At 40.7% G+C, this 17,412-nt stretch overlaps 1 protein-coding gene across 1 annotated transcript in view; it reads left to right on the plus strand.

Moving 5' to 3' along the window:
- The window catches only part of LOC122805359 (actin, clone 302-like), a 305,392-nt gene that overhangs the window by 271,806 nt on the left and 16,174 nt on the right, over window positions 1–17,412 (plus strand). The window contains exon 7 of the mRNA XM_044075487.1: window positions 1,523–1,656. Within this exon, the coding sequence (XP_043931422.1) occupies window positions 1,523–1,656 (134 nt within the window). The remainder of the gene's footprint in view (window positions 1–1,522; window positions 1,657–17,412) is intronic.

Below are 17,412 nucleotides of genomic sequence, written 5' to 3' on the forward strand. Positions count from 1 at the left end.
TTGATCCTCCAAAAAATATTCTGAAGACTGCTGGATACAGCATCTTGAATCTCACATCTACCTCCATTCCCTTAATTGATGGGATAAATGTGCTTCTGTTCTGCCTGGTGTACAGTGAATAATTATTTTACAGAAACACTCGTTTTTTTTCCACTTTGTAATACTTTTCCTTTTGCCACAATTTTGTAAGGATCAGCTCTTTCTGCTGGTGTGATTGCATCTTTACTAATACAGAGCTTGGTTACTTTTTTATGGCCAGGTTTGGAGCACACACACAGTGTGTCCTCTCAATTAACAAATCTTGCTGCGGAACACCAGTCCAGTAAAATATTTGTATTTCAAAAAAAGTAATACAGTGTATTTCTTCCAGTTTGTCTGGTACAGCAGAAAATCACAAGTTTTCTTTTCTAACTCTAATATTTTTGAAGCAGCTCAGCCAGCATTTTCTACATTTCATCTTCTGATTTTTTGCAGTTTTATCGCCTCATCCAAATAGCAAGTTAAAGCTTCTTCATTTTTTTCCCCCAGCATTCTTTTATTTGAGTTGATATACTCCTTCAGGGTTTCATTTATCTTAATCAGTTCTAAGTACATTTGATTTAATTTTTTCCTCTAAATTACTAGAAAGCATCTCTTTTACCAGAGCTGAAGCTTGGATTGATTTTTGCTGAACAGTTGCAGGATTCTCCCTGGTCTGAATTTTTTTTCTTCTCCATTTTTTGTTGATTTCAACTCAGGTTCTCCAATTTCTTCTTTGATGGCATTCAGATGGTATAATCCATTGTCAGCGATTGAATTTTACCCAGACAGTTACACTGGTACTTTTTTCACAGTTTCTATTTTCTTGTGGGGAGAGTTCAAATCATCCTGTTGAGCAGTGTACAGCTATCTTGGAAGTCCTTCAGGTATTCTGCATGCTGAAGATTTTATCTCTCAGTTAAGTGATATCATTAATGTTGTAGATACTAGAAGAGAAGAGATTATCTAAAACTGATAGCCATGCGGTCTTCATTGTTTTCTGTGTTGCTATAATTTTTCATATGGATGCATTCATCAATGTGTGTACCAATTCAGTGTGGTTAGATTTTACCTATACTGCCAGCATCTTCCCCTTCCCCCTTCTAAGGAAACCAGAGTACACGCTCTGAGTTGTTTAGTTTGTGTGCTGTAGCCCTCTGGTGTAATGATACAGGTAATGTCAGCATGTGACCATTTACATGCAAAGTATCTTTTTAATTTGGAGGCATTGCAGATGAAAATGGTACAAACATATGGTGCAAAATTGATTTGCTTTCTGATAACTGTTTGAAGTGATGCACACTGTTATTGCTACAAAATGTAAAGGGTGACTACACGTTATTTATACTGTATACAATAAATGCTTTCATTACTGTTTTGAAGTGGGAGGGATATGCTAGATGTACAAGTTTTTTCAGGTGTTGTTCTATTTCTACTTCGCTGTCTTTTTTTATTATTTTTGTCTAGATGATTGGTGTTTAACTCACATTTTCTCATATTTTAGAGCACCTGAAGTTCTTTTTAAACCAGCTCTAATTGGAAAAGATCATTTTGGTGTCCATGAAAGCCTCTGCCATGCAATTATCCAATCTGATTCTGAACTGAGACAAACTTTCCTTGAAAATATAGTTCTAGCAGGTAAGGTAAAATGTGAAGCCAAGACCAGTATATGAAAAACTTGTTATTGTTTCTGGTTTTGTAGCTAAATTTCCAAGTCACAGATTTTAGTGAATTGTAATAGATATATGCCCATGTCAGCGTCATTTGTCTCTCTTGTAGTTTTTTTTTGTCATACTGTCTTTTTGGGATAAAGTTGTTGCATTCATAATGAAGTGAGAAGGTCTGAGTATGAGGAAATGAAAACATCAACTAGACTGGAACAACTTTGGCGGTGTTTTTCAAAATGGTCCTGTGAGGAGTACTTGGCTGTTAAATCACTGTGCTCCAGAGAGCAGACAAAATTGAAACTGGCTTTCAGATCCCAAATGTAGGTGTAGCAATCTGTGGACTAAGCAGAAGCAACTAGGGGTACTAAGATAGATAGTGTCAGCACTTGTAGTGTAAAAAGAGATATCTACACTACTTTAAGATAAGTGAGAAAATTAGGAGACTGCAGGAAAAACATATGAAAGAATTTATCTAGAAACTGCCATTTATATTTATTTTATTTATTTAACATTTGTTGATTGAGAAAGTCCGACTAGGCTCCACAGTGCCAATTTTCAGCAGAGGCCTGGGGAGAAACACTCCAGTCGCATGTCTTTAGAATGTGGGAGGAAACTGGAGTGCCTGGAGGAAACCCAAGCAAATGCAGGGAGAACATGCAAGCTCTGCACAGAAGGCACCCCAGCCGAGAATCGAACTGGAGAACTTCTTGCTGTGAGGCGACAATGTTAACCATTACACCACTGCGCTACCCATTTATAATGGGAATGTTTTTGAAATATATTCTTTGCATTAACAGTAATAATTGTAGTGTATTGTATTTTAATAATATCAAGCCATCTAAATGATCTGTGACAGTCCTTGAATGAGACATAATGCCAGAAAGGCTGGCCTGTAAAACCATCTGATAAGGACTAAGTAGTTTGTAAAGTTTTGGGTATTCACTGACATACTATACTTCATAATTATGTGCATATGTGTAAACTGTCCAGAATTTTTCTAAATGTTCAGAGTTTTGCCATATATTTTTGCTCTATTCCTCATGAAATTTATGATTTTCTGACAAGTCTTTGAGGACTGAAGTAACTGAATAATGGCAGACATCTGACTTTCAGACTTCATTTCCTTCAAAAAATGCATGTTAATGTGAAACCTGTTATTAAGTTTATAAAAGCAATATTTAAGATTTCTCCCTGGTTTTGGACCTTTGTTCTCCATTATGGTTGGTGTTTTTCAAAATTCTTGCAGTAAGAGGTTGTGTGGTAGGCCCTGTGTGAAGTGTATGGGTTCACTATTCATCTAAAACTGATTTGAGCCACCCACTATTATTACACCTTTTGTGCTTGCAGTGCATCTAGAGATTCTCAGCTTTCAAGCTGTACACACAAATTTTAACTATTGTTGCTGTGTCTTCGAGGTTGGTTTATGTATTAAATCTGCTAAGCAATTTAAAATAATTGAATTTTTATCCCAAGTGCTAGCACCTTTATTTTGGTAATGAGCTCTGCAAGATTTAAATAATGTTAACACTCATTTCAACCTGAGGTGGAAATAATAGAAGAAAATGGGGAACTCTGGGTGCTCCAACTGTATCTGATGCTCTGAGAACTCTGTAATATACTGAGAAAATGTTGTTTTTCAAAAGGAAATGCATGAGCTGTGAGCTAACATAATTAAAACTGCATCATATTTTAAAAGTGAGTGAATAATTGTTTAAAGATAAATGGAGCTGCACTGTACTGGCCTTTTCAGCACAATGTAATATGGGAAACATATGTGAAAATTTGATAGAGTTTAAAAGTGAAAATAAATAATGAACTGTTGTAAAGTCTAGTGCTACTTTTGAAAATGTTGGGCTAGGTCAAAGGTGAGCACCTTATGTGGACTCTGGCTTACCAATTCTTACCCTTCCACCTTGGACATGTAACTGTGGAAGCAAGAAAGCACATGCCAAAATTTAAATAAAAGGTAGCAGTCACATGAAATCTAATTTGGGGCTTATAAAAATCAGAGACAAACTGTTAATTCAAGTTTGTCAGTTAAGGGAGTTACGTCAATGTTCTTGCTGCATCATGCATTTAGGATAAGGATAAATCTTGTTTGTTTTTAAAAGTGGGACAGGGAAAGTACAGTCCATTTGTTTAGTTAAAGCAGAGAGACTAGTTAGCCTTCAGCTAATAATTTTTGAACAGCATCTATCAGTTTAAATGTTTATTTTAAATTCCTTGTGCAAGTGAGCTTGTGACTAATGGTTTATTTATTAACTTAAGGATTTATGTATTTTTCTGTTACACTCAACTTTATCATGTCTACTCATTAGAGGGTAACTTCTCAGAGCTAATTGCTACCATTTAAATATTTAAAGTTTGGAGTATTTTAAGCGTAAAAAGTTAAACATGTTTTTATTTTGTTAGTTTTAGTGACAGCAATGATGTAAATTGGGAAAGAGGGTATATAGGTGCTAGAGAGTTACCATTTGCCCCCAGAAACTGTAGTGTGGAATGTGTTTGTGCAGAATGATTTAGATCAAGTTTCAATTACTTTTGTTAAGGTAACACAATAAAGTACTGGGCTTAGTCATAGGTAGGCAAAATTTGTGATCTCTATTTGTACAATGTAAAACTTATTTGGGTGTGGCAGGCAGGAGCGGCCTTAGGTCAACTGGTGCCCTAGGCAAAAGGACTCCGTGGCACCCCCCACCATAACACCTGCTGGCCCCATCCTGGACTACCTACACCAAATAATTACTGGAAAAGTGCCCCTAGTGCAGCAGCTCCCTACCTATGCCTAAGGCCGGCTATGGTGACAGGGCATGGCTATTACCCAAGACAGCAGTGCACATTTTCTGAATACCCTTAAGTCCAGTTTACCTTTGCATATTAACTGGAAGCATTGGTGGGATTCAAACATCATGCTGTTACTTCCATTACGCAGTTAATTGCTAATGGCAGTGTTTGCAGGAAATAAAGCACATAGCACCTATCTTTTATATATTAATTGGTAGTGGTAGGCAGCAGATGGTCTTGTGAACTGGACTTGTAAAATGGTTTAGTCACCAAAATGCATGAATACCTTTGCAGGTACGTGGTAGATACAAAGCAGAATATCTTGCACAAGATATACATACATATATATATATATATATATATATATATATATATATATATATATATATATATATATATATATATATATATATATATATTAATCAAAGTATTTAGGAGGCAGACAAAAATGAACTCTGTGGAGTATGGAACATGTCAGTGTCACATGTGCCATTATATCCCAGCAAGACATGATAGCAGCCTTAGCTGCAGCCAAAACACAGTTTACTGAACCTGGAGGAATCTGGATATAAGTTGTAAGTATAAAATGTAGCAAAGCAACTTGGTTCATCCTCAGAGAGTCTCAGAACCCAACTGAAATAAATCAGGCTGGGGTGGAAATTAAACATTAGGAGGCTGAGACAACTGAGAGAAGGAAACATCTTGAGGTATATGCAGTGTGAGAGCAGAGAGAAAGTGATTAAAAGCAGAGAGAGGCAGAAGGTGAAAAAAGAAGCAGTGACTAAGAGGGACATGCTGAACCTTTGTTAGAGGCATATTAATTAAAGGTGTGAAAACCTTAGCTCTGGGTGCCAAAGCCAATACTAAATTATTTCCACAGCATAAAGAGAGAGAGAGAGAGAGAGAGAGACAGAGAGAGAGAGAGAGGGATTGATCATAGATGTAATTAATACCAACACTACCAAGGGCAGTGGGTGAGCTTTATAACTCCTGGTCTCAAGGATAAGGCACTGTATGATGTGCATAATAACCCACTACACATAATCTAGCCTCCTCTGCCATTTTACTAGTCTCTACTGATTTTCATAATCCAGATATTACTGCCCGCATCCCCACTATTTCTTCTCCTCCTGCTTTAACTCTTTGCTTCTTTTTCTATTCAACTTATGTAACTCTACATATGTATAGTAGATCTTATATATATATATATATATATATATATATATATATATATATATATGTACACACACACACACACACACACACACACACACACACACACACACACACACACACACACACACACACACACACTCTTTGTAAGATTTTATATGGGTACTTATAAATGTAAATTAGTGTTATTTGTATACTGTATATTGTTTTGTCACATTATGATGTAACCCAGGCTGAGCCTGTAATTAATTATTTGGTCAGTGTTCTCTTCCGGTAAACAAGTTTAAATAAATAAATGAATGAATTAATAAATAAATAAATGAAATGTCAGATTTTGACTGTCTGGTTTATTGCAAAATGAGGAGTGTTTTATTAGATTATTTTAAATGTGTGCAGCTTACAGGAGAGGGACCGAGCTGGGAAAGATGTGGGGCAGGTAAAGGTGATAAAGGATAGTGAGGGAAACGTACTCACAAGCGAGGAGAGTGTGTTCAGCAGATGGAAAGAGTACTTTGAGGGGCTGATGAATGAAGAGAATGAGAGAGAGAGAGAGAGAGAAGGTTGGATGATGTGGGGATAGTGAATCAGGAAGTGAAACAGATTGACAAGGAGGAAGTAAGGGCAGCTATGAAGAGAATGAAGAATGGAAAGGCTGTTAGCCCAGATGACATACCAGTGAAAACATAGAGGTGCTTAGGAGAAATGGCAGTGGAGTTTTTAACCAGATTGTTTAATGAAATCTTGGAAAGTCAGAGGATGCCTAAGGAGTGGAGAAAAAGTGTTTTGGTACCGATTTTTAAGAATAAGGATGATGTGCAAAGCTGTAGTAACTACAGAGGGATAAAATTGATCAGTCACAGCTTGAAGTTATGGGAAAGAGTAGTGGAAGCTAGGTTAAGAAGGGAGGTGATGATTAGATATCAGCAGTATGGTTTCATGCCAGGAAAGAGCACTACAGATGTGATGTTTGCTCTGAGAGTGTTGATGGAGAAGTACAGAGAAGGTCATAAGGAGTTGCATTATTTCTTTGTAGACTTAGAGAAAGCATATGACAGGGTGCCTAGAGAGGAGTTAGGGTATTGTATGAGGAAGTTGAGAGTGGCAGTGAAGTATGTAAGAGTGGTACAGGATATGTACCAGGGTAGTGTGACATTGGTGAGGTCTGCGGTGGGAGTGACAGATGCGTTTAAGATGGAGGTGGGATTACATCAAGGATCAGCTCTGTAGTGAGAGTAAGGACCAGGCTGAGGAGACCCTGGAGAGGTGGAAATATGCTCTAGAGAGGAGAGGAATGAAGGTCAACAGAACTAAGACAGAATATATGTGTGTGAATGAGAGGGAGGATAGAGGAATAGTGAGGATGCAGGGAGTAGAGTTGGCGAAGGTGGATGAGTTTAAGTACTTGCAATCAGCAGTTCAGAGTAATGGTGAGTGTGGAAGAGAGGTGAAGAAGAGAGTACAGGCAGGATGGAATGGGGGGAGAAGAGTGTCAGGAGTGATTTGTGACAGACTGGTACCAGTAAGAGTGAAAGGGAAGGTCTGCAAGAGGGTAGTGAGACCAGCTATGTTATATGGGTTGGAGGCAGTGGCATTGACAAAAAGGCAAGAGTCATAGCTGGACGTGGTAGAGTTAAAGATGTTAAGATTTGCACAAGATGTGACAAGGATGGCTAGGATTAGGAATCAGTATATTATAGGGTCAGCTCAGGTTGGATGGTTTGGAGACAAAGCCAGAGAGGCAAGATTGCATTGGTTTGGACATGTGCTGAGGAGGGATGCTGGGTATATTGGGAAAAGGATGCTAAGGATGGAGCTGCCAAATAAGAGGAAAAGAGGAATGCCTATGATTAGGTTTATGGATGTGGTGAGAGGACATGCAGGTGGTTGGTGTGACACAGCAACATGCAGAGGACAGGAAGAAATGGAAACAGATGAAACAGTGTGGCAACCCCTAACGGGAACAGCCGAAAGAGAAGAAGACAGGAGAAATTTTCAGTGAGCATAGAAAAAAGAAAGGTGAGAGTGTGAGTGGCTATAACATGCAAAGCAGTTCTCCAGTTGAGTGATTAATGCTGTATTACTGCTCTTCAAATGGGAGACTTTATGATAAGAGAGCAAGTGTTTAGTAATTTAATTGAGGACACGACAATATAGTTAGAGACTGTGAGTGTAACACTGCTGAGTTATGGGAAAAAGGGAGTGATGATCAAGGTGTAACTGCATAGGAAGGGGTGAGGTGGGGGGATCCCAGCAGCTGACAGCGTGAAACAGTCCAAGGTGAAATAGGGAGAGAACAAAGAAGAGGAGCGAAAGCAGAATGATGTCACAACTGCAACGAGGCAGAAATATCAACAGCATGAGAGAGAAGGGTTGACTCATTCGCCAGAGGTGCATAAGTAATGTGACTGAAAATCCAATCTGATGCCAAAGTCAGTAGTAAATTGTTTCATCTGTATAAAGAAGGTGATTTTGATGGTTTTGTTCCGGGTTTTGAACATAAATGCAGCCAGCACCAAACTGACCAGGGACAGATTATAATCCTTTGCTTTCAAGCAAAGTTTTGCATGTTTTAAGTGAAATGTTTTGTGATGGCTATATAGACTAAACATTAAAAATAGTTTATTTAAACATTTTAAATTTATTTCTAAAGGCTGTAGAAATTAAAGTGCTGAAAACAGAAAAAAAACAACAGAAAACGGGGTTAGTGATTTAATTGCAAAACTAAGGACTTATTTAAAAAGTGGGTCAGTGGGTGCCAAGGTACTACTTTTGAAATGTTGGGAGGCCTTATGATAGGGTAACAAGCAATCAGTACTTTTCCAAAGGACGTGACAATATGGTTAGTGGATGGGAGGATAACACTTCTGAGGAAATGGACAAAAAGGGTTCCCTCAGTCCAGCCAGCAGTGCAAATATACACAAGAAATAGGTACTTTACACTATACATGTTATAAAGGGAGAACAAGGGGGTAGTCTGAACCTTTACAGCAGGTTCTACAAGCAAAGGCCAAACACTGGTTCTATTAGTGGCCAAGGACCTGGAATTCAATGTATTCAGTGTAACTAGGTCAGCTTGCATGAGTCAAATGTCCAGGGAGATAGGGTGGTAAGAATAAGCCATACAAGAGAGCTAACAGAGGTGACACCACAGTAGTTGTGAGGTAGGAGGGATACTGCATCAAAAATAAGTCTTGTGTTTTTTTTTTTTTTCCCCCTCACACTCCATGATACCAGCCTCGTTCCCAGTGGCGCACATCCATTCTGGGTCTATCAGCTATACTTATACCTCCCTGAACTATTCTGGTATTTCCTGGAGCCTGTTGTGGATCGTAAGGGTGCCCTGGGGGCTTGGCTGTCTGTACTTCCATTCTGGGTGGGAGGTCTTTTTATATGCCTATCAACTTTCCCTATCACCCCATGCTCATTGACTATGTCTGAGGGCAACTCCCATGTATGAACCATATGTTCCCTTAAAGAACATCATTGATAAGTGCCCTCCCTCCCAGGACAGGCACACCAGACACAGTTATTGTTAACCCACTGTTGTTAGGAGCATTACTTTCCTAGACTGTCCACTACATTTAGGGTCACAGGAGGGGCACCTTTTTCAGATGCCGTTGTTCGGGATTCACTTGGAATGAGAAAGGGATCAGGAAGACAAACAGGTAGTGATGTTTTATGATATCCTAGCAGATATTGTAATATTTATTGACTTTGACACTTGCATACATACAGGCATTGGAAGACTCACACAGGATAGATAGTAAGAGGGGGAGACACTCCTAGTACCCACAAATCCAATAGAGGCTGGTGATGTGACGAGTTCAGGTAAACAGCTGGACATGCTTGAATTTGATCCACAGCTATCAAAAGGTACTGCTTTCCATTGGAAATGTTTACTTGAGGGAAAGAGATTTAGGGTAACAGCAAGCTTGCATCTGAGACAGAGTTGTCAAAAATATTGCACTTCCATTGGAAAGGGCTCTAGGGAAGATCAGAAGAGGCAAAGCTCTTGTGATCCTCACCTTACAGAACCCAGGGAGGTAGCCAAGGAAGATCCTGATTCTCAAGGGCAGAGGGAGCCGGTATACTGGGGCAAAGGGCATTGTACAGTGGATGGATTCCTAAAGAAGGCTGAATAAAAAGTTAATGCTTGTATAGAGCAGGGGGAAACAATTCCCCATAATGATTTTGATAATGAATATGTATTATGCCTAAGGTCTGAGCACAGTATGATTATTTGAACCTGTTGTACTAGAATTAGCCAATGGATGATCAGATAGAGAGTGAAATTTCTCCAAGACTATTTAGCTCAGCAGATGTGATGTGTCTGGTCTTGGGTTACTGTGGCAGTGGCCAGTCCCACCGCTAATTCCCACAAAAAAAGTTCTAGCTGAAGCACTGTATAAAATATAAACATCAGGAGAATGATGAAAGTATTTTAGAGTCTAAAGGTAACCACCCACCCCAACCTCCAGGCTCAAGGGCTATTGTGTCATAGGGATGGGGTAAGATATTTGCATCCCAGTTCAAACACTACTATATGTGGTGATTGTAACCAATGTGCATACATTAACAGCAGTACTGTGTTTGAACAACCCGTTACAGGACAAGTTTTTTTTTTTCTTTCTTAACTGGCACAAATTGTAAGTCTAGCAATGTGGTCTACCTTGCCACCTGTACTGCCTGCTCAGCATTTTATATAGGTAAGACGAGCAGGCAGTTAAGGGAAAGAATAAGGGAGCATGTCTATAAAATGAGAATTGGGGATGTTGCTAATGCCTTAGCACGACATCAGTTGACAACAGATATAACACATACATTCACTTTTCTTGTTTTGCAGTGTATTAGTACTACCATGAGAGGGGGGGATGTGGATACTTATACATTAGAAGTGGAACTTAGATGGATCGTCAGATGTAGAGCAGATTCAAGCCCAGGCTTGAATGACAAGGTTAGTTTGCAACCAATATTAAAAAGGAGAAAGTTATCAAAAATATTTAGGAAATGATGTTTTAATATAATGTATTTGTTTATGTATTTGTTACAGCCTTATTAGCTATTGTAATGTGTTTTTAAAAAATTTTTTAAAAAAAGTTTTACAAAAAGCTTAACTAATTAATTAATCAATCACATGAAATGAATTGATTTAGTGATTAATTGATTGTGGTATATAAGACTGTTGAATTTACATGCTGCTACAGTCTGATGAAGCCGTTTGGGTGAAAGCGCTTACTGCATGTCAAATAAAGAACGTTCCTGATTTTTAGAAGTTTCGTGGATGTCTTTATATAGCTGGATTGTAGCTTGTACCATTATTTGCTGTTGTGGAGTGAACCAGGTGTTTACTATCTTTTTGAACAGTGACTATGCTTTAACAAGCTTTAAATCAAAAAGGAAAGAGAAAAAAATTTGCTTAAATATTTTGTTACACTTATATGGTGCAGTGGTGCAGTGGTAGTGTTGTTGCCTCACAGCAAGAGGTTCTCCGGATTGATTCTCGGCTGGAGTGCCTTCTGTGTGGAGTCTGCATGTTCTCCCTGCTGTCGTGTGGGTTTTCTCTGGGTACTCTGGTTTCCTCTCACATTACAAAGACATGCGTCTGGAGCATTTCTCCCCAGGCCTCTGCTGAAAATTGGCCTTGTTCCAAGTCAGACTTTCCCGGTAAACAAATGTTGAATAAATAAATTATACTGACCTGTGTGGTGATACTTTTTGGTACTTTTCTGCTTTTATCTATGTTTTAGCCAAAAACATTATCTGTTTGCATTTTTAATTTATTCTGGAACCTTAGGCTTCTAGCTTTATTTAAGTTGTGGGAAGACTGTGTTTATACATTATACTGTACTTCTAGCTCCATAAGTAAAAATTACTTGAATAAGATAACTGTCTGTATTTTAATCCTATCTGGGGGGCTTAGTCTTGTGGTTAAGTTCACAGTTATGGCAGAACTGAGAACTTCTGCCAGATTAAGGATCATTTAGTCTCATTTATTCCTGCAGTTTTCCATACAGTGCTGCTGGTAAACGTGTGCATAGTCAGGTGCCATAGATGGTGGCAGAATTACAGTAGTCAGAGAATTGTATATTCTACTCCACAATAGGTCCTCCATTCCTTTTACAAATGTTTATATTCCAGGTTTGCTAGTGGCTTATATTCTGCTGAGCATTTGCCTGTTTAAAGTTGCATTCCCATGCCTTCCTGTCCCCCTGTTCTTTGTATGTGTCACACCTTACACTGAGACATTAAGTTAAAGTTTCTGACATTCTAACCTACCTGTAGCCTACCTGGGGTCATCAACCTGTAGCTCAGGATCATAGGACTAGAGCTCCAGTATTGACTTTATTTGATTGGATCCTTGTCTAGCAAGCCTGTTGTATCCACACAGAGCTACACTCATCCACTGTTCATATGTTCATAAGCTCATAGATGTAGACTAGGTTAACAACCAAGTGAGCCTTTATAAGCCTAGCTATGAAAACCCAAATGTATCACATGACTTATTGTGCCTTACAGGCTATTTTAAGAAGTGTATGTTAGGGCAAGAGGTAATGGCAGGGCATGATGTAATGGTTGCCTCTGTCCATTGGAGACATGGGTATCAGACCAGGGGCGAATTTCCAATTTTCAATTCACTGATCCAGGTTGTGCTTGAATAGGGTTACCAAAGGGTTGTGCTTCACATGGATGGGAAGCCTGTTCCAGAGAATGGGGATTCTGTGAGATACATACCTGCCCATCCAATATGTCCTGTTTACATCTCATCAAAGTTTAAATTCTTAGATATAGTAGTTCTGGTGCTGTTAGTTTGTGAATATGCAAAAGGTCCATTAGAGCAGGTTCCAAGGAGGCTTTGTATGCCAGGCATAAATCGGCTGTCAGCAGTTTTTAGGAAACAGAGTCAAGAGATAAGGCTTTTAGGTGATCAACATTGAAGATTGTGTTTACTCCCGTATACTTTTTTTGAGGAACCTCTGCGGACATTCCAGTTGTTGCATGTGCCTGGTCAGGTACATACAATATAAGGTGTTATACTCAGTGATGGGTCTGCTGATGGCTGAGTACAGTGGCACAATGATATCCCTGAGCTAAATGTCATGACCTTACTTAAAGTTCAGTGACAGAATAATTTTCTTACAAGGTTATACACATGCTAGTCAAAAGTCAGTTTGCTCTCTAAATGAGTCCCCAAATCACTGACTACTGTTGTGATGCCCGTGCGCTGGCCAAGTAATCAAGGAGCCTCAATCCTCACCACTAACACCAGTGAGGGGCATCCACATTGGGAGGGATAACAAATACAAACACAGTATAAGTACAATTTCCCTTAAGAGCACACAGAGATCACAGTCAGTCTAGGGCTGGTTTCTCCCTTTTTCTCCAGATGCCCAATAAGACTCCCCACTGGCACAGCTATAGGGTCCAGATCTCAGCCTAGTGGTCAAGCTAAAACCTCCAACACCTTCTCTGTCCTACCACTGCTTTGTGTCCCTGCCCAAGTAGCTGACACACACACACACACACACACACACACACACACACACACACACACACACACACACACACACACACACACACACCTTTTGGGATACGAGTTATATACAAACACACAGACACTCCTGGGGAAGGCTGGCATAGGTTCTCCAGCTATGCCCCTTCTGTCCAGGCTGTAATGAAGTAATCACCTCCACCAACCACTAATATCAGCTACCAATAAGACCCTTATCAAAGGGTGTCCAATTATTACTGTGCAATATTATTATCCAACTGGTAAGTGTGGCTGAACAGCAAGGCTTATTTGGGGTGGCGTGGATAGTATCACTATATACATGAAATGTAGCCTAGACCTTAAATTATCTCTACATAAAACAGCCACAGTTGAAAGGTTTAAAAATATTTAATAATAAATAATAAAAACACAATACTTTTTACTACACAGTGCTAGTCAGGAGTTCAGAGATCACAGGAAAACGCTTAAAATAATACAATAGAATAGTTCTAACATCAATTCAGAAAAACAACTAGTGTAATCTTCCTATTTCCTAGCTATATCTAAGATAAAACACAGTTCTAAAATAAACTTACATATAGAGCACAGGCAGTGTGCTGGTGATTTGGATTTTCTCAAGACAAATACACAGTGCTCTGAGTCTCTCTGTCCTTAAATTGATAACACAGTACTATGACTCATTTCAGACTACATAATTTCTCTCTGGTTCCCAGGCTAACAGAAACCCAGAGTGTAACAGCCCTTTTGATCTTGCACCTGGTCAGGAAGCTACAGCAATAAAAGACATTGTACATGCAAATTCTAGCAATTAACTCTGGTTTCAAAATAATAGCAAGAATTCCTATATCCAGGCATCTCGGCTTCAAGTTTGAGATCAAAGAATTATACAATGCTTGACTTATCAGCTTTCTTCCAGCAGAGTGCACTGTTGTTACATTTGTGATGTTCAACATTTAACACAACTTTCTTCCATTTAAGAGAACAAGCCTGTGGCTCATATTAATATTTACAAATGACAGAATTATCTACAAAATCCTACTCCCACTGTGGTGCTGCACTGACATATATGCTTGCAACCCTAGGCACCATCTTAGCAACTTGGCATTTTGCTGACTGGCTCTGTTTAACCATGTTAGGGGATTGTAATGTGTCACTACAGTGAATTTTCTTCCATACAGATAAGGCAGAAGTTTCTGCAGTGCCCGCATTATGGCTAAACATTTATTTTCTACTGCTGCATAGCATTCCTCCCTGGGTTGGAGCCTACGACTGAGATAAACCACTGGGTGCTCTTCTCCCTCTGAAGAAATCTGGCTAAATGCAGTTCCCACCCCATTGTTCAAAGCATCCACCTGCACAACAAATTATTTGCTGTAATGTGGACTGGATAACACAGGGGGTCCTCCCAAAGCTTCCTTAAACTTCTGGAATGCCTGCTCACATGTTGGAGTCCACACTTCCTTATCTGGCCTGTTCTTCCTTGTCAGGTCTGTGAGGGGAGCAGCTATGGTACTATAACTAGGGATGAAGTTTCTGTAGTACCCTGCTGTCCCTAAGAATGCCCTCACCTGATTTTTGGTAACAGGTGCAGGCCATGCCTGAATGGCTTCTACTTTGGCAGGTTCTGGCCTGATCTTACCACTCTCCGCTCTATGTCCCAGGTAGGAGACCTCTGCCATACCCACCTGACATTTGCTGGGCCTAATGGTCAACCCTGCCCTCTGTAGTCTGCCCAGCACCTCCCTGATATGTTGAAGGTGCTCTTGCTAGATGGCTGCAGATGGCAATATCATCTAGTTAAGCAAGGGCAAACCCTCCTGCTCCTGCTAAGATATGATCTACCAGCCTCTGGAAACTTGCTGGGGCATTTTTCTTCCAAAGGGGCATCATTGTGAAACCATACAAGCCAAAAGGAGTCACAAAGGCTGACTTCTCTCTAGCACTGGGAGTCAAGGGCACCTGCCAGTAACCCTTGGTAAAATCAGTGGTTGTAAGATACTTAGCCCCACCCAGCTGCTCTAGGGCCTCATCTGTCCTAGCCATGGGGTAAGCATCTGACTCTGTGTGACTATTTCATTTCCTGTAGTCCACACTGAACCTGGTGCTGCCATCCTTCTTTGGCACCAGCACCACTGGGGAGGCCCAGGGACTGTTGGACTCTTGAATTACCCCTAGCTCCAACATCACCTATATCTCCTCCCTCAGAGTCTGTTTGACTCTCTCAGGCACCCTATAAGGGGCCTGCCTAATAGGCCTTTGGAGTCCTGTATCCACCTGGTGCTGCACCAGGTGGGTGCACCCTGGTTTCCCAGTGAACATATCCCCAAACACCTGTAACACTGCTCAGATTTCTCAAACCTAGGTAGGAGATAGGTGCTGGGACATTGCTACCCCTTCCACTGAGGTGTCAGTCCGAGTCTCACTGAGGGGATCAGTCACCAGATCTCCCTTAGACTCCTCCTTCAACCCACTGCAAATACTCAGCATAAGGGCCTCCCTATCATGGTAAGGTTGCATCATGTTAACATGGTACAATTTCTTCTCCTGCCTCCTGCCTAGCAGTTCTATCATGTAGTTAACATCACTTACATTTCTTACCACCTTGTTGGGTCCTTCCCAAGCTGTTGCAGCTTGTTGTGTCTGACAAGAATGAGAACCATTGCCTGCTGCCCTACAGCATACTCTCTAGCTCAAGCATTCCTGTCATACCATACCTTTTTCTGTTGTTAGGCTTCTGCCAGGTTCTCCTGGGCCAAGCCCATGAGTTCCCTGAGCCTTGTCCTGAGAATTAGGACATATGCCACAACAGACTCCTTGTGAGATTTACACTCACCTTCCCACTCATCATGAATTAAATTTAGAGGTCCCCTCACCTTATGCCCACACAACAACTCAAAGGGTGTTAAACCCGTAGATTCCTGGGGAACCTCTCTGTAAGCAAACAACAGATGGGACAGATATTTTTCACACTCCCTCTTAAACTGGTCTGCAAATGCCCGTATCATGGACTTGATTGCAGAGTTTAAATATCAACAAGACCATTAGTCTGTGGATGGTAGGGGGTGGTCTTCAAGTGCTTCACCCCACAGTACTTCCACAGACAAGCCAGCAGGTCTGACAAGAAATTGACATCTGTGTCAGTCAGTATTTCTTTTGGGAAACCTACCCTGCTGAAAATCTCTTACAAACCATATGCCACCTTTTCTGCCTCAGTTGGGGACAAAGCCACTGCCACAGAGTATCTGGTAGCATAATCTACTATCACTAGGATATACTTTTTCCCTGTGGAACTTGGGGTACTCAGAGTCCCCACAATATCCATAGCTACCCTCTGAAATGGCTCCATAATCACAGGCAAAGACATCAAAGGAGCTCTCACCTTGTCTACTGCCTTGCCTACCTTTTGGCACTGTTCACAGGTCCTGCAGTACCTGGATACATCTCTGGAAATTCCAGGCCAATAGAAATTCTGTATAATATGTCTCTTTGTACATTTAATACCCATATGACCTGCAAAGGGAATATCATGGGCTATGGCTAGAAGTGCCAGATGGTAGGCACAAGGCACTACCAACTGCTGTACCCTCTCACCTTCTAGCCATCCCTCAGGGGTCCACTCTGCATACAGTAAACCTTTGTCCCAGTATAGAAATTCCCCCTTCCTTTGAGAATCAGGTGCCTCACTAGCTACCTGCCTCAGGCCTTGCAATATAGGGTCTGAGAGCTGAGCCTGTCTCAACTCAGTCTTTTTGACCCTTCCCAGCTCCCCTTCCACAGGAAGTCTGACATCCTCTGACAGTGGTGCCTCACTGTCAGCCTGGGTGCTACTACTCACCACTACCTTTGCAGTCACTCTGTCCAAGGGAACATCAGTACCCACAGGCAGCTGTGGCTCACCTTCAGTCTCACTGCTACAGCATAGCTTCTTCCCTGAAGTAACCACCTCACCAGTCATGGTTGCAAGTATGCAGTCTGTCTGGGTCTCCCCCAGTCTACCAGACCACATGCTTGTCTCAAAGCCTGACTGTGTGTAACTACATTAACACATAGTACTACCTCATCAAAATCTTTCCCTATCAGGACATCTGCAGGAGGGTAGTTCGGTACCCCTGTTGTGTCAAGACAACCTACTATTGGCATTTTGTCTTCCGCACTTACTGGCTCTCTCACCTTTTGTTCCACACCTTGCCTCCATGGACATTTGTATGCCACATGGCCCCACTGGTTGCATTCAGAACATTTAACCCTAGGTCCTGGACA

The sequence above is a fragment of the Protopterus annectens genome, chromosome 1.part0, assembly GCF_019279795.1.
Source record: "Protopterus annectens isolate FY-2018-M chromosome 1.part0, PAN1.0, whole genome shotgun sequence".
In the NCBI taxonomy this organism is placed as follows: Eukaryota; Metazoa; Chordata; order Ceratodontiformes; family Protopteridae; genus Protopterus; species Protopterus annectens.